Source organism: Athalia rosae, chromosome 2 (genome assembly GCF_917208135.1).
Source record: "Athalia rosae chromosome 2, iyAthRosa1.1, whole genome shotgun sequence".
NCBI lineage: Eukaryota > Metazoa > Arthropoda > Insecta > Hymenoptera > Athaliidae > Athalia > Athalia rosae.
In genome coordinates, this window is record NC_064027.1 from 10,160,702 (window position 1) to 10,184,073 (window position 23,372).

The 23,372-nt window shown below is 41.1% G+C and overlaps 1 protein-coding gene across 1 annotated transcript; it reads left to right on the plus strand.

Annotated features, from left to right (window-relative positions):
* The first annotated feature begins 2,133 nt into the window (after window positions 1-2,133).
* On the plus strand, window positions 2,134-3,959 carry LOC105683295 (hemolymph lipopolysaccharide-binding protein-like). Its single transcript, XM_012395813.3, has 2 exons — window positions 2,134-3,348; window positions 3,609-3,959. The coding sequence occupies exons 1-2, from the start codon at window positions 2,941-2,943 to the stop codon at window positions 3,903-3,905; spliced, it is 705 nt and encodes a 234-aa protein (XP_012251236.2). The 5' UTR covers window positions 2,134-2,940; the 3' UTR covers window positions 3,906-3,959.
* Window positions 3,960-23,372: the final 19,413 nt, after the last annotated feature.

Here is a 23,372-nt window from a genome sequence, read left to right on the forward strand (position 1 = left end):
AATTCAATTTCACGCTCTCGTGAACCTAGTTCGGTATTTTATCTGATTTCAGTTCGAAGTTGGGAGTCTCGAACGATATGGCACTCGTGTTATGCTCTGGGAGTCAAGCTTCGATGATCAAACATCACCGATTTTTAAATGCATAGCTTTGATATATCTATAATCTACACGCAGGTCTTGGTTCATCTTAATGCGCAATTGCGCCTTCAAAGTAATACATTGTCTCAAGGATTTTATTCCGCTCTGTTGAACTATATAACTAAACGATTGACAAATGAAGCGGTGCGCCTGTGATATTTTCAATGAAAAGCGAATAGGAAGAGCAAAATACTGAAACTCACGAGTCAGCTTTCGAAATCTCACGTGTATGTTGTACGTACCAGATCAAAATATTCCAAAGAATCGCTGTCGCCACCGAGTTGAAAAAATAATCAACACTGCAGCTGCATAGAAATCATTTCCGAGAATTTGGTGTAATAGTCATCAGGTAAGTTTAACGGCTTATTAAGGCACCTTCGTACGCGCGGTCACGACGCATAGGCTTTGTTGCGGCTGCCTCTACGCCGCGCGCTATCCATTGCGTTGCTGTAATAGTGGAGCCAAGTTTCATATCCTCATAATTACAACTACCTACCCAGTTGAAATATGAGCATCAACCCGGCCCAACAGACGTTCTGAGTGTTCCAAGTTCTAGTTATCACAATTTCTAATTATCGAGTATTCCTCGCTCACGCGAAGACCAAAGTACAAATTTTATCTGGGTCAAAAATATCGACATTGTTTTTTTTTACAGAAAATTAGCTGCTGCCTTTTGTGTTTGGTCGATAATCGTGTCAGTAGTATAATTGTTGGAAAAGCCCGAAAAATTATGTTTTGCTGTTGAGCGCAGAGGACATTATTGACATATAGATTCAATATTTGGCCTACGGGTTATCTGGTACTGGCGCCGTACGGCCGCGGTATAATATAGACTCTTGAGACCGTCATGAAGGAAGGAACTCGACCTTGTGTCTCGTGCGAGGAGCCAGTTTCTTCATAAATTCGTGAAATAATGCTAAAAAGCGGCTGTAGTGTACCGGAGCAAGTTAATCTTCTTAACTACTGTGTACATATTTAAATATTTCACTAAGTGAAATGCCGTGTTCTTTCTACTTGTGCTTTCAATTGCCCGCGTCTAAAACTGACTGCATCCGAGATTCCCTTTATACATTTGCCAAGGCCAGCTGTGCAGTTTTTAGCGTCTACTCCGCGAATTAAAACCCCATCTTGTTTATTCAAAGGCCAAAGGGTTTCATCTCTCCTCTCTCCTTCGCGAAATCGTTACGTCGACGATGAATTTCGCGAGACGTTCATTTATCGTCAAAAGAGGCAGACCATCAATTTAGTGGTATATATCGCATGCCTTTCTGACCCGAATGAATCTTCGATAATCTGCGAAGCTATCAATCGCCTCAATTCTCTCTCCCACCCCCTTCCGTAGTTGTTTGCAAAGAATAATGTTCGATGCATAAACAAGCTTAACTTGCCCCGAAGAAGAGAGAGTTATTAGGAAAACGAGCGGATAAATTAGGTCCACAAAACGTACGCGAAATCAAACGATATCGCCGATGCTTGAAATGAAAAAGATGATCGATACGTACCGTTGTGCATGTTCAATGGGATCTGACAAATTCACGTCAAATTATTCTAGACGCGAGGGAAATAGTGGAATGTACTTCGGCCATTATAGCGTAGTTCAATTACTATTACGCTAATACTTATATGTCCAAGCACAATATCTGCCGTAACCGCAACAAGCAATGATTCTAAATCTCTCAGCAACGCATGAATCACAAAGCGTATGGCAGTGAAAGTAGAGAATCTTTATCTCGTATACTCATTATTTTAAATCTTCATCGGTGACATCCTTTCAATTCTCAACCGTAAGAAACTGCTTTGAGAATTTTCATTTACAGTTTCATACCACCGGAATTTATGATCCCAAGAGGACTTTGAACTTGGTATGTACAAGCACGTATATCTTGTTCCAGATTGACCTGTCGGAAGATAAGACAAAAATGACCCCAAATTACCAGAAATGCATGTCTGTAGAATGACTTCAACAATAGCTACGGAGCTCCAGTGAAGTAGACGGTATGGGTTTTCAAAGGGTGCGGCAGAAAATGTCAATTCTATCAGGTGAATCCATACCAGAATGGTTCATCGAGGTTTAAAATTGAATTTAACGCTTTTGATGCGTCGCTTAATAGGCGGCAAATAGATTTGGAATAAAGAACAGAAAAAATAAATGAGAACACCGGTGGATTGTCTTCAACGAGTTCGACTGCCGGATGGAATCTATTGGGGAAAAAATTGTGCATGAGTACAATACCGTAACCGTGATGTTCAAAAAATGATTCAATCTAAGTTTTCTTCAGAAGGATTTCAAAAGTCTGTACGGTAAGCAGACGGTCATCGAACGTGTGTATGAGATGAATATCAAATTCGACCTCCGAGCAGGTATCGGTGTAAAGTAAGCATTATTGAACACCATTGACGCAATGGGATAAAAAAAAAGATCCTTTGAGATCTCCTCCGATATCCCGTAAAATTTTTTTGATAAGCATAACAAATGACGCATATTGGTCTGACGTGAGACGCTGACACAGAACAATGCAAAATCAAGGGATCCCTTGACGTTATGTTCGTCATTGTAGGCGTATATCAGACCAGCTTAGAGTCGTCGTCCCACCCTATACATTTAGAGTCGTAAAGTCGCCACAGGGGTCCTTCAACAAGAGCGTTTATCGCTTATCTTGTTTCCTCTCCGCACATAATACACGAGTAGATTGTCGATAGGAAACTACTAATTAGTGAGCTCATCACTCCGAGTCTGTTGGAGGGACTTCAGTCGATTGTTGGACACAGTGAATTTTGGTCGTCCCTGTGAACGTTAATAAAATGTGGAAGTTGCTGGTCATCGCCTTCTTAACGCAAGTGAGCGCTGCTCCTTCCGTGGAACCGAATACAGAACAAAATTTTAGACCCAGCAGAGTCCAATCTACCGAAACACCGTGCCATTGTCCTTCGTCCTCAAATTCCCCTGCCCAGATCGAATCGGGGACCGGCACGAATCACCCTTTACCCTGGGGATCGAGCAATTCGATGCAGAACCTTGTACTCCACGGAATGCCCTGCGTCTGCAGCCTCGGCCCATCCAGGTTGCCGATAAGGGACGACTACAAATACACGCCAGGTGTTGGTTCGCACAAACTCCACACGCGAGCTCTGCCCTGGAACGAGGCGAGGAAAATGTGCAACGAGGAGGGCGGCCACCTCGCAGTCATTAACTCCGTCGTTGAAGCGCAGGTAAGTCAGGTTGCACGTGTGTTTGTGAATTAAGGTTATAAACGAGTTGCGGGTAACATTATGGCGGGTACCGTTAGATTCGTCACTTTCAATACGCGTAACTGGATTTATTAAAAACGGACAAACCCTCTCGACGAAGTGACGAAGAGACGGTGTTGAATGTATCCGAACCATTTCGATTCGCCAACGTTATGCAATGGGGACTCGGAGTAAATGAGTTTCCAAACAATGACTATAAATATTTTATGGTAATGGCGCAGGTGCTGATGGACATGTTCAACACGTCAGGGCCGATAAAGAACGCAGCCTACAACTACGTGGCGTACGTGGGCATCCACGACCTCTACAAAGAGGGTGAATGGGTTTCGATATCAGGTGAATCGCTGGCTCGTACTGGATACACCAAATGGACGGACAAGTGGGGTGGGCAGCCGGACAACGGTGAGGGAAAACAACATTGCGGCGCCTTCTTCAACGAAGGAGGTCTCGATGACGTAGCCTGCGACGCAGCCTTCGCATATTTCTGCGAGTTACCAACGATGCAATTCTTCCATTGAAGCTATTCACGTTCTACGACAAAGTTAATATTCCATTTTTTGAAATTCCAAAATCCCCACGAAGGGAAACCGGATTGTGCTTCGGCACTTTTTGTTAAAAATAAAAAAATGAATGAAATCGAACAAAGAAAAACTCTTCTGAAGTCCTACCAAAATGTTGACTCATGTCCTCGCTTATAGCAGAACGCGTGACGTTCGACTCTCCATTCATGTCACTCATAAATCGCGAGACATTATAAAAACTCTCTCGAATTCATATAGCTCCCTTTGAATTGTACAATGTGGGTGCGAAACTATGTAAGAATTCATTGCTCGAATGCTTCGTCTGAAAGTATGAAGCTTCGCCGCACCGCGTGGAGTCGCTAATAAAATCAAACGTACCCTTACATAGTTTACCGAACGTATAGCCATAAATATATTGAACATATCTGTGGTATAGCGACGAATGATCGTACGGATCCTTTATCTGAACATTTTCACGTCTGAGGGGAGGAAACTCAGAGTGCGACTGACGCGGACGGTATCGCGAATAAGAATAATCGCAAAGGTTTGACGACGACACAACGCCCGCGACACCGCTTTCAACCTTCAACGACCTACCTCGCTTCCCATACGGGAATGACGTAGAGATAATTACAAGTTGTAACTTTGTCTTGATTATTTCATAGCCACGATGTCCAGGGGTGTCCGGGTATATTAATCTCGGTAATTTATAATGATGGGTACGTACTACAATTTGTGCCTTGTAATAACAGGCTGCATTACAATTATAGCTGCTAATAATATAACCGAAGGTCGGATGATCTTTCGTCGGATTCCAGAACGTGACACTGACGTTTATTCGATGGTAAGTTGTTGCACGAAATCTACGTAACATGCATCTAAGGACAGATACTTCGATTCTCTCTCCGAATACAACTGGATGGGTAATTTGCTTGCAAACAGTACTCGAATCTTTTATTTATTAGACGAGTATATTCAGAAATTATAGGTACACCGAAGATCTTACGGCGCAGTTTTCGTCTCAACAAAGCTATTCGGAGAATGCGACGCACAAAGTCGCTTCGATCGATGATGATTCTTCTTCAAAACAGAACTCCGATTTCCTTACAGCTATTTTCTACGTTGTGCCGAAAATAAATTTCGATTTTTGAGCAAAAAAAAAATCATTGTTTCAATTGGGTTTAATATGCTTTTCTTACGTATTTTGACCTCAGGAATCCGAATCTGGGAGAAAAATTGATCTATCTCTAAAATTGACCGAGTTATCGCTAATTTTCAGCTTTTTGGGGTGAAAAATAAAAAATTGATTTTTTAGTCTATCTTACTGTAATTTGAGCTCAGGAATCCGAATCTGAAAGAAAAATTGGTCTATCTATGAAATTGACCGAGTTATCTTCATTTAAACGCGATTTTTGGCATAAATTCGAGGATATCTCGAAGGGAAAAAATCGTAGCTCAATTTGGACAACGGATTCGTGTTCCTGAGGTCAAAATACATAAGAAAAGTGCCATACGATCGATTTTAAAAAATAAAAATTTTTGGCCAAAATTTGAGATTTTTCCAAGGGGTACCCCTTACGATTTTTTCAAATTTTGGGCAAAAATTTTTATTTTTTAAAATCGATCGTATGGCACTTTTCTTATGTATTTTGACCTCAGGAACACGAATCCGTTGTCCAAATTGAGCTACGATTTTTTCCCTTCGAGATATCCACGAATTTATGCCAAAAATCGCGAAAAAATGGAGATAACTCGGTCAATTTTATAGGTACGTCAATTTTTCTTTCGGATTCGGATTCCTGAGCTCAAATTACAGTAAGATAGACTAAATAATCAATTTTTTATTTTTGACCCCAAAAAGCTGAAAATTGGCGATAACTCGGTCAATTTTAGAGATAGATCGATTTTTCTTCCAGATTCGGATTCCTGAGGTCAAAATACGTAAGAAAAGCATATTAAACCTAATTGAAACAATGATTTATTTTTTGCTCAAAAATCGATTTTTTTTTTGGTTTTCCAAGAGTAATCTCACTTATAATCAGCTCAGGAATTTAAATCTAGAAGCCAAAATCATCTACTCATGCAATCGATCGAGTAATCATCAGGTGAAAAAAATTTTTTACTCGATATTTTGAGGTAGCCCACTCGTTTTTCGAATAAATAATTAATCAAGTGGGGTACTTTCAGCAATAACATTTTTTTTTTGGTAAAAAATCATTGGAAACATCTAAAAATTGTCGATTGTGATTGTTTTTTACGCAACTTCAATTTTGAGTCAAAAAAGAGCATGTCATTCCTTGATTTTATACTTAGGACAATGATTTACGAATTGAGAAACGAAGAAACTTGAAAAACAAACTGTCAAATATTGAATCTTCAAAAACTTGAAACTTGGAAATATATGATCGAAAAATATTGATTGATTGAAAAATGGTATGATAATATTTATGATTACGATTATGCGCTATGAATGAGTATAATTTACGTATATGCTATCTGGATTTTTTATGTCAGCAGACAACCACGTCAATTATCTGTCACAGCAGAACATCAGTGCGACAAAAATTGAATCTGTCGAAATAACGAAGTTTCCTTGTTATTACTTCGGCGAACTATTGTTATATCATCTGCAATATTGTTATTATCATCTGAATATGAAAAATCTCCTCCCTCGCATTTGTTTTTGTTACAAGATTTTTTTATTCATATAGAGGGATATTATACGCTGATATCCCTGCACGGGGGTATTCGAATATATGCTCGAGATTTCGTCAATTTGCACAACCCTTTTCTTCATCCTTTTTCTCCGTTCTGTTTAGCGAAGTTAACGCCGTGTGTACCGTTCGTGAGGATACGCGTTAAATTGTCATTGGCACGGTGGCGTTACTCATTTTACTCAAAATCCTCGCTAATTGCCATCAACAAACACGGCCATCGACCGCATCTGCGAACGTGCGGTACGTGCATACCTTTCCTCCTTAGTCTGAGCTGTCGTACTTCAAAAAGTACTGCAAAATTTGTGCGAGCGACGACGCTGATGGTATTGGCGCCGCCAGCGTATGCGCATACGATCGCCGCCCACATGAATATAGGAAGTTATACGTGTACCTACGTATGTACACGTACGTATGGTATATATTTATACATAATAGCGGCGACTTTGCACTTCTCACATCGCCTAACGTACCCTGTCTTATAAATATTAAAACAAGGAGCGTTCCAGTCCTGTGTACCCGCGGAATGCGAGTGTTCGAATTTTGAAAATGCTACCTACAACGTTAGTCTCACGATCAACTGCAGTTACCACGATGACGGCAACAGCAGTTGAATTCGATTGGTGTACATATAAATACATGCGGATATTATGTATAGGTATGCACGTCTGTTAAACTTGCTCTTTTTTCTGCGGATATTGAAAAACCAGTTAGCAATCGTTACACTCCAAGTTTACCAACCGAACACGCTGCCAATTGGGTAATTGAATTCGTCATTAAGATAGCAAGAGATACCTACTGTTAATTAGTCAAATTTATTGATCCCTACCTACGAACTTAACATCTTATAAATATGAACGAGTGTTAATCAGGTCTTTCACGTCTCTCGCGATGCTTGAAACAATTTCAACGTATCTCAATTCGACGAAAAAAGTTTTAGAACGCGATACCAGACGGCAATTCCAGGGAGATAATCGGACACCAAAATACTGCAAGACGTACGCTTATTGTACAAGAAAAAAAAGGACAAGAAAGCAGACTCTTTCACCACCTGCAACGATAATGCAGGGGTAAACAATAGGGATAAATATACGTCCGAGCACAGATGAGCCGCAATAACTCCGTATGGTGGGGATTTCCATCGTCGAATGTATTTCGCGGGAACGTGTACCGGGCACCTCGTACACGATCCTCAATTATAACGGATCGGGTGAAAATGCAGTTTAAATTGTAGGTTCGCGTCACTTTGGTGCGTTAAGTCGTTTGCGAAGCCCCAACCCCCATCCCCCATCCCCATCTCCGATATGCATATCCTTTCCACCATCTCAGATCGATTGGCCCGGCTCTTGGTTGAATGATCCAATCAAATATTCCAATTTCATGGTTGCATGTAATACGCAATTCGAGGCCCGTTATACACTCCTTATGGTGCAAACAAATCATACGAATGAGTATTGTATGGATACTCGGTGATTTTTATCAGTTGGAAACTCTCATCGGTAGTTATCGTCACCTGCGATTGAACGACGATAGAATTTTACGCACCTGTTAAAAATTGCAGGTGCTGGACTGGGTAAAAAAATCCAAACTTCCTGGACACCGTGTTTCCGTACCAAATTTTTCTCTCAACTCCTGCAGAATTTGACGAACGCTATTTCCTGGTATCAAGGTTATCAAAGTCAGTAAGTTTGAAACCTGAGCATTTTATCATTTTCATCGAATCGGTCCAGTTTTCAAGTAGACGATACGGCCAACTAGATTCTCATGTTCGACGTCGATACAATAATTCGTTCCCTTCGGACTAGGTACCAGCTATTGCTAGCGCAAAAAGTTCAAGGTTGCAGTTGGAAGCGAACCAGCTGGCTACTCCGTTTCTTACATTAAGTCATATTTGCGTAAAAAGCAATAAATGCCCTGCAAAACCGGATGTACGGTTATGGGTATAAGGTTGTATTACCGGCTAACAACGTTCTTCTCCCTCCTTTCGTGAAAAGTAATCGACTTTGAGCCACGGATTTTGCTATAGTCTGGTAATTCTGTGACGAGCTAAGATAATGCCGGATTCCCCGTACCCGTTTCTTTATTTTCAGACCATTATCTATTATCTTAGTCGAGTTCAAGGGGAGGCCCAGCTCTTTTTCGAGCAGCTGTTACTTTATCGGCAATGCAACCTCTGTCATTCCTGGACCCAACATCCGCAGTTTGAAGTTTAAACCAGTTTCGCTAGGTCGACTACGTGTACGCGAGCGTTCGAATCTCTGCACGATCCTGGTAAATCTACATCGGAACTACCGCACCGAGTATAATATGCGCATGGGATAGTTTGTACAGAAGGATAATGTCACGCGGAACGATAGGCATAAGGCGGTGCAGGTGCAGAAATCATGATTCGCGTTGGTTGGGTCGATTAAAATACCAGCGTTTGTGGTTTTAAATAACAATAGGGCAGAGGTTTTAGCTCTAAACATCTCTGTCGCTGTGTATTGTTCGATCCGAGAGATGGCAAAAAGAGCTATAAGTCATTACACGTCAAGATGTTGATTATGATCTCCATTGTAGCCACCGTGTCGTGAGCATTGTTCGCGAACCACAGAGCCACCTGTACCTGAGGCTCTTCTGGGTTCAAACGTATAGGATCACATTTTATATATCTAGCTATGTATTATAGAATCTACCGAGATTTCCGACCACTAGAAAGCCGCTGCCATGGGTACCTACCTTGCAACTTCCATACTTCTATCTTAACGCTATCTCTACGCGCTCCTGTCCCACGGAATCGATACGGAAAACATAGACGTGAAACAACCCGTGAACAAAAGACGCTCTCACGATCAGAGGGATTCATCCAAGTTTAATGTCGCCATTTTCTAACTGAAATATGTATAAATCTCGAGTACACAACTCCGGTGTGGTTTCGCCTCATGACACAAGTGACAAGACCGAGCTGAAATTCACTCCGAATAGTTTTATCCGCATTTTCTCATCGCAAATGTCAAAGGAAAAGAAGAGAAACGTTCGCTGAAAAGTGTGCTTCATTTTGCGATATCATTTATATCGAATGAATTCAAGTCAGGTATAAATGAATTGGATTAAAGTTGCACGACGGGAATGGAATCGCGAGTTTCCAGCGACAGTTCACGCGCCAGCGAGCTCAGGATCTCGAACCGAGCCACGAACAACCAACTCTATCTGACTTTGTCCACCCCGACATTGTTCCGAGTAGTATTCGACTACCTCGCAGCCGACTTCAAGCTTCCACGTTATAACTTATGATTCACGTTTTCTGATATTTTCGACAAAAGGCTGGGTTATGATATCCGGTATAGCTTCGCGAAAATCGAAAAGACGAAACTGATAGTCAGACGTACAAAAGGGCATGTCTATGACGCGAAAGAATAAAACAAGAGCGAATGAATCAAAAAAAAAGAGGACAGACAAAATAATGAGAAAAACAGAAAAGTGAACCTGAAGAGAACGGAACTTCAGATCAAGTGCCTGCGTTACAAGGTATACAGATCCGACACGTCGTCGTATCTTGACTATGAACTATGGCAAAATAAAAAAGTTAAAAAAACAGCAACAGTGATGACATTTCGCGAACTCAGCAGCATCTGCGCTTCAAGTTCGGTAAACGCGTCTGCGTTTTATACGTCAATTGCCCACGCTGATTTTATACGGCGGAAGTTGAAATGAGATGCCCTTCTCGTGATCCGCAGGACTATTGCGCCGACGAGTGCATTGGTCCACAATCTATAGTTGCGGGCGTTTCAACGACGAAAACATCCTTATCTGGGCTCGCACTTCCTTCGTCAGATAACCGCCTCCACTACTTCGTACTTGAAGTATCTACGATAAAAGGTAGTACAAGGTCTGAGTTCAATGGCGGTCGTATCCCTTGTCTAAATGTCGGAATGCCCCTTTGCCCTATGGATACCGGGTTACCAATTCTCGTGAGTCTTCGTAGATAATACGGGACGCATGCTGTTTGGATCATCAGGAGGCTCGTTGTTAGCGGTTGACATCGTGATACTTTATTTTTTTACCGTGTAATGGGAATTGTACTCTACCGTTATTTCCATTTCTTATTCCGTTTTCTAATCCTGCAGCCCTGAAAGTACAATATTTCACGCTTAGTGAGATACGAAAGTTTATATACAATGATCCAAATAAGTTGTCGGTTGATCGTTGTTCGCCTAGTTGCGCCTTTTAACTCTGAGAACATAAAGCAAATCGAGCCAGTCTGTAACATGGGGAAGGAATTCACGTTCAACTTTGCTACAACTAAAACCCATCGTTTTCGAAACCTCCTTTCCATTTCGCACTTGTATTCACCGCGCACACCACTCACTGTTATTTTTATCATTTTACTTTACATCGTATGTTCAATGTGAAATTTCAGAAAATCATGCCATAAAGCAATCGCCGACAACAATTTCATGTCTAACAAATAGTGAATTTCAACTTTGTCTCGTGTTAAGGTGATTTTCAACACTCTCGTCTTAATTTCCCATGGGTCGTTTCAGTGAAGTTATCGTTTTGAGTCCAACTTTTCTGACTCAAGAAATATCGGATGTTAGTGGTTTAGGTAAAAAGGACCTATCTCCTCTAGCCCAATATTTATTACGAATGCATGAGCGCCTGAGCATTATAACACGGATCTGTCTTGGGCTAAAAATTTCAGTGGGCCATTACCCATTTACGTAATGACTTCCAACTTTCTTAGGAAAATATTATCATGTTGGGTCTTACGTCGTCAACTGCGGATCACTCATCGGTATAACCGTGAGACGTATTATGTACGGTAGAACATAAAAGTCAAAACCACTTACTGTAATATACATATAATACTCATTATTAATGGCGATTCATGGAATTCTGTGGATAAGAAGAGAGGCCATAATTAGAGCCATAGATATTACACGTATAGTTAGTCGCGTAACTGCGGTGTGGATTATTTTAACCCAGACTTGATATATCGCCTACATTTTACGTCTATCAGGGCTTGTGGATCACCGATTTAATTTTCTATCAGTTTGTGAAAGTTTCTGAATAAGTTGTTGAGAGCCGAGGTGATATATGATTTATTCATAAACTGTGTGAGGCTCTACATTTATTGCAACAGTCGAGGCCGACACAATCAAAATTTGGGATTTCAAATATTGAAAAGAAAAAAAAAAAAAAAACAGGAACATCTTTCGAATGATTCGAGTACATCCTAATATAAATTCTGAAAACCCTACCGTGCAAACATACCTTTATTTGGTGAAATAACGAAGGACACTCGACCTTTGTAACGTTCAACTGTAACACGGGTATACGAATGAGATAAGATCGGAAAGGCTCACGCTGAAGGTTTAAATTGGAAGATGCACGATTACTTGGTAGCCGGAAAGGATAGCTGCTTACTCTGGACTCTGGCTCTGACTCTGACTCTGGCTCAGCAGGCCGCAAATGCAAATAAGCGTTGGCGCCACGAAAGAACCAGTCGGAAATAATATTTCAAGCAATATGTAATTTGTCCCATGCAAATAAAAAGAACAAACTATTCCCCTTGGTAATTAAATCTTACGGTTGAACCTCTTATTCTATCTCTTCAAACCGATTTCTTTGAATAACTTGAAACCGGCAAATAATACAGCTCTCGTGAAACATTAAAAATGATCATATCGTTAATTAGCGAACTTCAATATTCCTCCAAGGTAATTACTTCGGCAGCAATACTTTCTCGCGTATCCATCATTTCGAATGAATGTTGCATGAGATAATCCTGTCAGTTTCACCCGAAAAACAGGAAATTGAGACGATAATTTGCCAACTTCACCCAGCGGCAAAGGTTTTCTAGGTCTCGCATGTGACTGCGAACAATCGACTCCACGCATTTTCCCTATTCCGAATGGTCGAAAAATCGTATGAGCTCAAGAGGTAGGAAAAGAATAATGATTCCGATAATAATGAGTTATAATCGTGATACGATAATAATAATAACGTTGAAGTCACCGCGGCGCAGTGTCGGCTTAAGGTTATAAGCACCAAATTGTGATGCAGCTTTCCAAGAAGAAATTCATCGAGTAGTTGCGTCGGCTCGCAGGCCTGCTCGATCAATCAGGTACCAATCGATCATCAAACGTCAACGTGGTTACTCGCGCTTCGCTGATTTGCAGAACAGCTTTGAATGCGAGTCGGCAAGCCAGCCTTATCTTTTGCGCAGATGTGACACTGTCCGTTAGCGATTTCGTCCTGCCTTATCCAGATGATTTCTCAAATTTATTACCCGTGTATATCCTCACGCCGATAAAAATAACTCTGCCATTCAGAGCGCAGAAATATCAGAGAAATTAACTGCATGGGGCGTGATTTCTGTTTTCCTTTTCTTCGATTCAACTCCGTATGGACTCGTGACGGTGATATCGCCGTTCACATTTTTTTTCAGATCTTGACGTATTGCGAAAAATTGGTTTGACACTCGTCGAAGCTTGCCACATCATTTTTCGCTTCTTTCTTTTCTTCTGAAAATTCTTCGTACTTCAATACGGCAGCAAACCGGCGGGATACGACGCACAGTTGTGGGGAGAATTCATGCTGCCAAATTAAAAATCATAACGACTTCGGCGCGACTGCTGTATACGCAGACACGAAGATACGTATGCATGGTCGTACGTACCCTCACAAGTTTGACGAGCGTTAACGAGCGGCGTCCGAACCACACCGGTGAAATATCTCACGTCTAAATACCATTCATCGAGTCCAGACTTCCAGAAGCCCTGAGGCGGCACGCGTTCTTCGATGAATTATAGATTTCCGAACGCAATCGCCGAGGCTGCTGCTCGCGTCGGTTTAATTCCACGCGCTCGGAGTACCAAAAATTATTATATTTCAGGTGCTAAAAAGGCATCCCGAAGTTATCCATGAGAACACGATCTATCGGCGTATATACGTCGAATTCGACGAAGGTAAGTATTTTTTATGTCTTAATGCGCGACCGACGTTATACGGTTATGCATCTTGACATATTTAACGAGTTGACATAAAATTATGAATGAGATTTTTCAATTAGTTTCACTCCTATAGCAGAGGTACCCATATAATCCGAGAATAAATCTGGTTAGTCTAACTTGACATGGAGGAATGGAACGACAGGACAGCGTAACACACCACGCTAATCACCTTGCTACATCATCGAGATGTAGAATACGGAAGTAATCGAGACTCAATAAAATGTATACGTTTGCTGCACGTGGGGACAAGAAGAGCTGTTAGGCTTTGCTGTGTTCGATGGTAGGTGCACACGGGATCAGGGATATCAGTTTGAGAGGGACTCGGTGTGCGTGCGTATCTTTGACTCGTATACGTACGAAACTTGGCTGTATTCGTGCGAGTTGAATCTTTTGAAACTGGTCATTCCTGAGGTATTTTTTCTTCTCCTCGGCACACGTATACGCGTACGTACCGGTGTATATGAGTGAATATAATTTCACCTCCGCACCCGCCAGCGCCACCGCGAGGGCAGCAGCTGGTTAATGGCATCGAATACATTCATTCATTCCGCAAATATGGATATCCATCGAGTCGGTTAATTGAAGAATTTTTCAAACGCGACAGTTTTGAATTTCCGCTTTAATCACACCGAGAAATATACCAGCCCATATTTATTCGTACATAACGAGAAGGACGCGCAGTCGTTCTCCCGTTTCGACGGTATAACAACGGTGACTAGCCTCCAGGATCTTCGCAGGACGATTTTTGTCACCCTGCAAGGTCTATTTGCAGAACCAAGGCGACCCGCGCTCTTCCTAAGGTGTACGAAGCTGTTGTGTGTTCGTGGAGATGCACGTATTGCGCATAAGATCGTCGTGAACACACGACTGTATTTATACATGTATACATATATAAGCTGACGTGGAAAGGGTATGTGTGTACATACGATGCACGTATGCGCGTTGCGCAGGTATTATTGATGTGTGTACAATGCAAGTCTATGCAAACAAGTGGTGAGTATAGAACGACGGTGAGTGCATTCGCCCTGGTGTCCGACAATCAAAAGCTACTCCCCGAGGCCATGCGAATGACTTTTGCAAACAAAGACCTCCGGGTATTCCGTGCACCTTTGGTTATATATTTGGATGCCAAAGTTGTTTCACCAGCCGTCGTGCCGTTTGTAACTTTGGCATCGATTTGTTTGACCAGATTTAAGCACTTGTAACTACTTGCAGAATAGTTTGCACAAATACCGATGATCGTGCCGCGTATAATACTCCGCGGGCAACTTGTCATTTCACTCGTAATTTATGAAGGTTTTGGTAAAAAACTCAAAGCCAAATGTAACACCGTGAATTACTCGATCATCGACGGATAAGCGACATCAACGTCGTTGAATCTAGATTCGCAACGAAAACGCACTCGTTACTCAAGCTGCTATCCATCAATGGTTCTGACTTGTTTGAAAACCGATCGCGATATCTCTCAATCACTGCAAATTGAAATATCCATCGGTTAAACGGTAAGTCACGTCGCGTATAGCAAGAAATTATTACGTGACTATCGAGTTAGTTCGATTACAACGCAACGGAGGGATGAGTTTTTGTTTGATCAAATTTTGAATAAGGCATCTCTAGTCATTCGAATGGACGTTTTTGGAGCATTTGAGTGATCGCAATTACGGCAGCAACGCCCTCGATAGTTGTTGTCAAGAGATGAGTCGATGTATACATTTTTTAAAAGGGCAAATTACATTTCCTGCGGCGTAATTTGAAAAACTTTTTACGAAGAGTGGTATAATGTGCATTCGACGAGATAGAAAATATGCGCACATAGAAATCACCTCGCCTCACTTTATTTTTACCTCGTTCTATTCCACCAGGTTGCAAAGGTACGGATGGAATAAAATCTAATAAAGCAGCGTGCAGAGACACTCATAGCTGAGGCGGAAGCTGCCAGGTTTGAATGACAGGAACAGGCCAAGCACGGAACCAGCCAAGATAATACGATGGCCAATCTCAAGACAGTCTCCAGTGATTAATCTCAGCTCACCGACAATTATCTATTTCACAGGGACTGACGATTCGCATTCATTGCAGTCTTACAGCAGCCACTCGGTAAGAGACGCGGAAATCCAGCCACATCGCACGATCAAACATTTATAATACCGGCCCCGAACCGGCAACCGGCGGTCTTCGAAATATATACGACAACCCTTTCGAAAATGAGAATTGTGAAGTTTCGCCAACAACTGCGTTAGTTTTAACGAATCTTTTCTGATTAGGTAAATTAACAGACACTTCGTTACAGTATTTCACCCATTCTCGATCGATGTACCAGCGACGCTGATATTTGAATTTTATATTTTAGTCTGATTTTGCTACAGTTCGAAACGGTGTATCCAAGAGAGGATCGGTTATGGTAGAATTTAGTGAGGTTGGAGGTAACCTGTGCAGTTGTTGTTCTCGGTTCTTATTATAATTTACAGAATGGTATGCCAGTAGGTTGCACAGCAGCTTCGCTTCTGAATTCATAATGGCACTCGTGCATCAAGTGCGACATGCGCAATATACACTTTAACATGCTTCCACATTGGGTAAATCGGTATTGCGCTGCTTCTGAAGTCTGACAGTGCACAACGCCTAATAGTTTTCAACGACGATAGAGAAGAACATCGGTTCGTTTTTTAGCGGCATGAAATAACACTTCGTATGGTAATGTCTACAATTTATCCCTATTCTATCCTATTTCATATGCATTTCGTTGGGTACAGTTTGCAGCAACAACGACCAAAAATTAATTCCGCACGAAATAGCGTCCCGTATCGTGAAAACCTACATTTCCTACTTCGCGGGGCCGCCACAAAACTATTACCCATACAAAACTCGAGCAACTACATTTCACGTCCAGCTACATTCCGAACTCCAATCGATCACCTTTTCTTTCAACTCGATCGTTTCGAGTGCGGGTGTGAGAAATATCTCGTTTTTACGTAATACTTTTCCGATCGGTAACATCGTTCGTGATATTTCGTCCTTTTTTTTTGTTCAACACGGTTGGATTCTTACGCGGAGTAATATCGACGTTTACTTCCAACGAAGATTCCGATCTGCGTTTCTTGTAGATTTTTTAATTGCATAGGAACTCACCGCAGCTGCTGCAACGCTGACTGTCACATGCGTATCAGATTCGCATGGAACTATGTTAACAACAGTTAAGATGAGATAGGATGGTCGATGCATTCGCAGAATAAGATTTTATTCTTCGAATTGTATTCAATGCCGGAAAGTTGGCGCCGCTCTACTCGCGTCTCTTGTAACAGTGTAAGCGTAACGTCACGCTACAATTATCACAATTATTGACTGTATCACATTAATTGATACTCGATCACGTACGTAACGAATCGAGATTTTTCAGGCGAACCCTCAAGCGCGCAATATTTCTCAGCCATTGAAGATTTCCACTTGAAAAATATCGTGGGTGCGGATTTGTCGTTTTATCACCACGAATCACGGCGATAAAAATCAGTGCCCATACTCTTTTTTTTTAGTTGCCTCTTTCATTTTTTCCAAATATATTTACGTTCGTCTTTTTACATCACACGGTATTTCACAGGGATTACGTAATTTTTATTTGCCCTATTAAATCAGCATGGCGCATAAGTTATTCGCTCTTCTTGAAGATTCTTCTTGTTGTTTCAGCCGATTTTTGCAAAGGCAAAAACCTATTTATATACGTGCTGATTTTCACTTCCCACGTAGTTATGTACTCGTATCTACATATGTCGAGTGCGACAGGTAAACAGTTAAAGGAATTTATGTATAAATATTATACATACAAGCTCACGTCCTACTTGTTACATACTGCTGCTAATCGTTTCTCATGAATTAAATACGCAATCAACTTGTTTGCAGCGGATAATATGAGGAACCTTAAGGATATCTTTAGTACGAATGCCGGATCGTTAATGTGCAAAGTATAATTTCAGAAATAGGTGCATAAATTAAATCGCGTTTACTAGAACAATTTGGTATTTTCACTTCTCACAATAATACAATACTTCATACTTGAATCCTTATTACTCGGATATAATAATCACCGGAAGTTAACTATAATATATAAACTGGAATTGAAAGTAATTGTGTAAGTATGGAAAGTAGGTATGATCACACATGGATTCAAATCAGTAATGATTGTTGTTAAAACACAAACCGTAATTTTATAATTGGTAATCATTTCTCTGGCATTTTGCTTGCACAATCAGATGACTGGAAAAAAAGAAAAAAACAAGGAAAGAACTTCTGTGATTTTCCTGAGACCAAATGCATGGGAAAATTACATATTCTTTTACTTTTTCTGGCTGCGCAGATGAAACTTCGAAGTAATGTTTAAAAACTACGACAAATGAATGGGACCTTTGGAAATTATTTTCTTCATACATAGTGGTAAAACCTGAATTTCTTCAGCCAACTTGTTATGACTGACAACCTTTTTTTCGGTCTTCGCGACGGACGATAAATCCGCTGAGATCTCATCTTATAACGTTGGTGAGCGTACGCTACGTCTTACAGATATTATGACGAATTTCCCTGCAACGTCTATAGTGTTTTGCAAGTTAACTGCTGAGTGACGTATGCAAATAGCATCATCTTACCGTCTAATCTCTCGCATTGAGAATTTCCATAAACCTCGCGTGTATGCAACCGATACTCCTGCGTAATTATACTTTCGTAATTATCAAATGCGTATAAGCAGCTCGTAAAAGTTCGCTTCCGCCTGTCGCTCGATGATCCTGTTGAACCGTGAAAGAAAAATAAAAATCATCCGATGGATTTTTCACTGAAACATCAGAAACTTTCAGAATTAAAATTTTCATTCCTGAAATCAAAGGGAAACGCAACAATTTTCTTCAACAGGGTGATCCAAAACGGAAATCGGCTCATTAAGAAAAAAACTCGATTGTAAATAACCAACTCAATTTGAGACATGACAATTCGTCAGTTCGTTCTTAGGTTATCATTAGCTTTACTGTCCAATGTGCAACTTACTTTTGTTAATCGTTTCATGATACCTTTTCCAACGAAATTTCAAATATCTGTTTGAATAATGTAAAATCGAATGATAATGGTTAGCGTTATCAGGTACAATCTATCGGCATGTTAGAAACAATGGTGTATTAGCCGTGGGTTGAAATCAGTCATTTGTAACGTGTCTGAACTGTCTGTAACCTAAGGAAGGGTGAAACAGTAATAAAGTACCGAAAGTCGTAACTATGCTATCGGAGAGGGGGGCTCCTAGCGTAGCTTGTGCTTCTATCCCGCACTTTCGCTCGGCTAGAAAAATACTATAAGTTATACGAATGACAGACGGAGTGACTATGCGCTTTGGTTAGCTGAATACAAAGCCGTGGGTATGCTTTATTCATAGTTATACTTGTACGTATATAGGTACAACGTTTGCTTAAAAATTATCATTATTATTGTTATTATCATTACGGTTGTTGTCGTTATCATCCGTTATTACAATTTTTCTTCGTCGATTTCTTCTTCTTCTTCTTCTACTTTCAGTGGAAAACAACACCCGACTACGTGTATTTATTCACAGTATATTTGACTTTACAATCACTTTGCTCGCTGGTAACTCCCTAGGGAATTTCTAGCCTATCCTGCTGTTTATACAGAGTATTGGAATTTTTTTTCTTTTTCCAACTATTTGAACTTTGATCGGATAGATTATAGAACACGCTGAGAATCATCGTGCCGACTCTTGACGAGATAACCGGCTGCAACTGCGAAAGTTATACATTGTATGGTTCGGGGTTTATTATTGTTTGTTTCCTCTCAATGTAAACTAGTCCGGACTAGATCCTCTAGTAAAATCAAGACCATTACAAGACTACATAATTTATGCGGATTACCCTGTTATTAGATACCATAGTAAGTTGTTACTTCATGCGAGCGTTACCTATTCGTCTTGGCATTATCGACCACTGTGAACCATGCCTAATTGTTCCAGTCCGAGCTGACAAATATCATAATTGCCGAGCATGGTTTTGTTCGAAAAAAATGATACAGAAAAAAAGGTAATAAAATACAGCACCTATGGTTTAAATTTCGGAGTCGTGCGGTATATCTCGTTAAATACGATTTACGTGGTTTCATCGTTACGGTACCCACCCTGGCCCAGAGTATGAGACTTTCTTAGAAATTTAGACGGATGCATTTTCTACACGCACGCTGGTGCATCAGCGGCTCTTGGGAGCGGCGTAATACCGTGAACAGTATGTGAGTTCGGTAAACCCGTCTTTACAAATCTCTCAGCGAGTGATTAATGACGCGCAAGCTAGTATTCCCCACTTTAAGTCGAAAACCAGGACGCCGGAGGGGTTGCCGCGCACAACGTCGCGCTCGACCTGCTGAGCTTCTTTCGGTTCGACGGGCCCCTCGGGCCCGATAAAAACGCGAGGTATCGACCAAACTCATCCGTGGTATCGGCGCCTAATAACCAACGATAATAATGACCAACTAAGTGTATTATAAACACGTGTTTCTAACGTGTGAAAATGAAGAATAGACCGCGATGATTGCATCCGAGGATTCGGTAATCGATTTTAGACTTATCACCTCGTACGCACGAAATTTAAACATCGCTCGTTCGGTTTCCCGAATTTCACGTACACACAATTATCGATGTTATTTATCGGATCAACGTTCGGTCGGTCCGTGTAGACGGAGGTAGAGCTACGGCACGGAACAGTAATTCTTGTATTCAGGTTAAGCTTCAGACACCTACGTGTTTAACATCATTTTTCAAAATAACGATCTAGACTTGATCTCCATGCCCGAAGCATGCACGAGCTAATCGTAAGTGGCGCGCCATGCATTTGTACGCGAAGACAACGAGTTGATCGCTAGAGGTACGTTCACACGTGAGTCGGACGGAACATGCCGTGATAGAATCTAAACGAAGTTGGAAACAAAAATAGAATGTAAAATAAAGAAGATACGTTCCAAAAGCATGGTTCCTGGTTAATGCAACGTCATTCTGGTGCAGACCATGGGGACATCGGAAGACACAAACCCCGAAGAAAGTCCTCAGGGCAGGTGGTATTCGGAGGATAATTTTTTGCGGGTTCGAAGGAGTCGCAGGCTTTGCCCAAGGGGCATACCTGGGACACTTTCATCTTGTGTACAGCGGCGAGAAAAGGGAGATATAACATATGCCATGAAACGTGTAGGAGAGAGGAAGAGAAACGGAGGTGCAACTTTCTGCAGGTGTCAGTCCGTCCAGTTGTCGACAGGCTAGTCCTTCACGCAGAATCTCAAGTGTAATCAATATTGGAAGCTCATTTTTGCCAGTCAACTTTAGTTTCATAAACTTTCAGCGTTTGAAAAAAATGACATTATCACCACACTGTGATCCGGTGCGAATCTCGCGATTACCTCTCCATCGATGTCGATGAACCGATAACTTTGGCAACGATCTGCACATTGAGCTCAGGCGAACGCTGAAGAATACGTCGAGCTATTCAACGAGACGGAATATCGCCGGGCCTGTACTATGTTTGCTCTTTCGTTAGCTGATAATAACTTTCCATTTTACCTCATCGGAAAAAAATGATACAAGAGAACGGAAATTCATTCTGACTCAACCTCTGGCATATCAGGGTGAATACGTTCAAAAAAAGACCGAAAATGATTTCCGTTATTTACGGAGTTTTGTGTACCGATTTCATCGCCACTAGGAGAAAGATCAACGATCACGTAGTTAGATTAAAAAGTGACTTTCCTGAATTTGGTTTCAATCAGAAAGCGTCCGTCAAACTTCATTCTTAAGCAGAAAGAAATACGGCTCACGCACCAGAGAATATTGAATTTCAACAACCATTTGTCATAGAAGTGATAGTGTTCAGCTTACATTACGCCGTATAATAGCGATCTACAGTTATCTCCAAGTTTCAAAGAACCGTGGTGATAACTTGGTTGGTATACGGATTACTTTATGACGAGGCGAGTCATTTATATTGACCGGGAATGAAGATACTAGGAATAACATATTCCGTGTTCAAAGTAACCGAACCACAAAAGTATCTGAATTGTCACAGAAGGTTACAAGTTCCACATTTCTACAGTGTATATGAACGTGATATACAAATGTCGCAATTCGAGTCACCCGAGCTCCCATTTAAACGGCGTTGGATGAATTAATGTGACGTCAAAAAGTCGCGGTGCTTTTCCATCGCTTGATTCTCCCTAGAAAGTTGTATCGTGTATTCCACGTATAACGTAGGATGGAATTATGTTTTATGATAACTCGGTCGAAATGAATGGATTTAGCGGTGAAAAATATCGAACGAATTCTGAAAAAGCTCGTTGCGGGAACACAGACGTTTGTTCATTCGTTGATCGTTTAACTCGACGTGCTTAACTCACGCGCCTTGTGTATGTACTAACATCGCCTTTGCTGTTTCATGCCACGGAAACCCAGTGCAGTTTCATACCGCAAGACTCATTCCTCCAGGCCTACGGCCGGTTATACATATTTCTTATTCTCGTTTAGCGGCAGCTATGAACGTGCCTTGCTTCGTTTCATGGCGTCTGGAACGTTGAATGTCACAAGGCTGCGACTCGTAGAACTATAAAGAAGCGCCCCGCACAGAGTATTGCTAAAGTTTACACACTTAATACCAAATGTATTTCACGATACACCGTGATTTCCTATCATCGATGCGACGCTGAGAGTTTGAGAAAACCATCCGAAAATCATCACAGCTAAATATCGGTGGGATGTAGGTCAAGGATGTAATAATGGCCATCGCATCTGAACGTCAGGCTGCACTCATAGTTAAAATTCTTTAAATATTCGGCATTGGAATAGTACCTGGACGTTACAATCCGGACGTTGATCGTCTTGAATTAGAAGCCAATTAGGTGTCTCACACATTTTCTATAATTTTCTCGCTACGGCAATTACGGTTTCTATCCTTCGATCCATTAAACATCTAATTTATAATATAGAATATACGTGCTGACAATGCTCGAGTTTTTCGGTACGCACAGTTAATAAAAGGGCGGTGGATCACAGGGATTTGTGACTCTGTATTTGAGATCCAAGATTCGGGATTTAAGAATGAAAAATATTACCCCAGGGCACCTCGATTACGAACTTTCACTTCTTATAGCCACATAATGTATCTAAATACAGACTCTGACTGCACCATAACTTGGGTAGTCTTCCACATTGAACAAACCCCTGCGATCGAATAAATTCAATTCTTATCAGGTTACAGATGTCCAAGGTAGTCCAGATGCTTTCCACTGACTCGATATTAAATTCAATAATAAGTTGTAGGTCTCTTTTCCGGAATTCAAAGTTCGATAATTATCTCAACGCGGGCCCCCGTAAAGGTCAACATCTGTCGATGGGATCTCGACCAACGAGAGAACGAGAGAATAACGTTTGTCTCCTTCGACCAAGGTTACTGCAGATATTCGATAAGTCACACGTAACCAAATCGCGTAATATTCGCAAATCGCCTCGCAATTGTATCACGTCAGAATATATGTTAATTAAGAACTGCTACGAAACGCTTTACCAATCAACTTCCATACTTCCGACATATTTCTTAATCGATTTTGATATACATATCGGCTTCTCGATGCTTTTTTATCGCAATAAATTTTTGCTAACAGCATAATTTATGTAGATCACCGAGGAGCGAGACACGGATCTGTATAATTATCGACGGAATGATTATTGGCATCGTAAGTCAAAA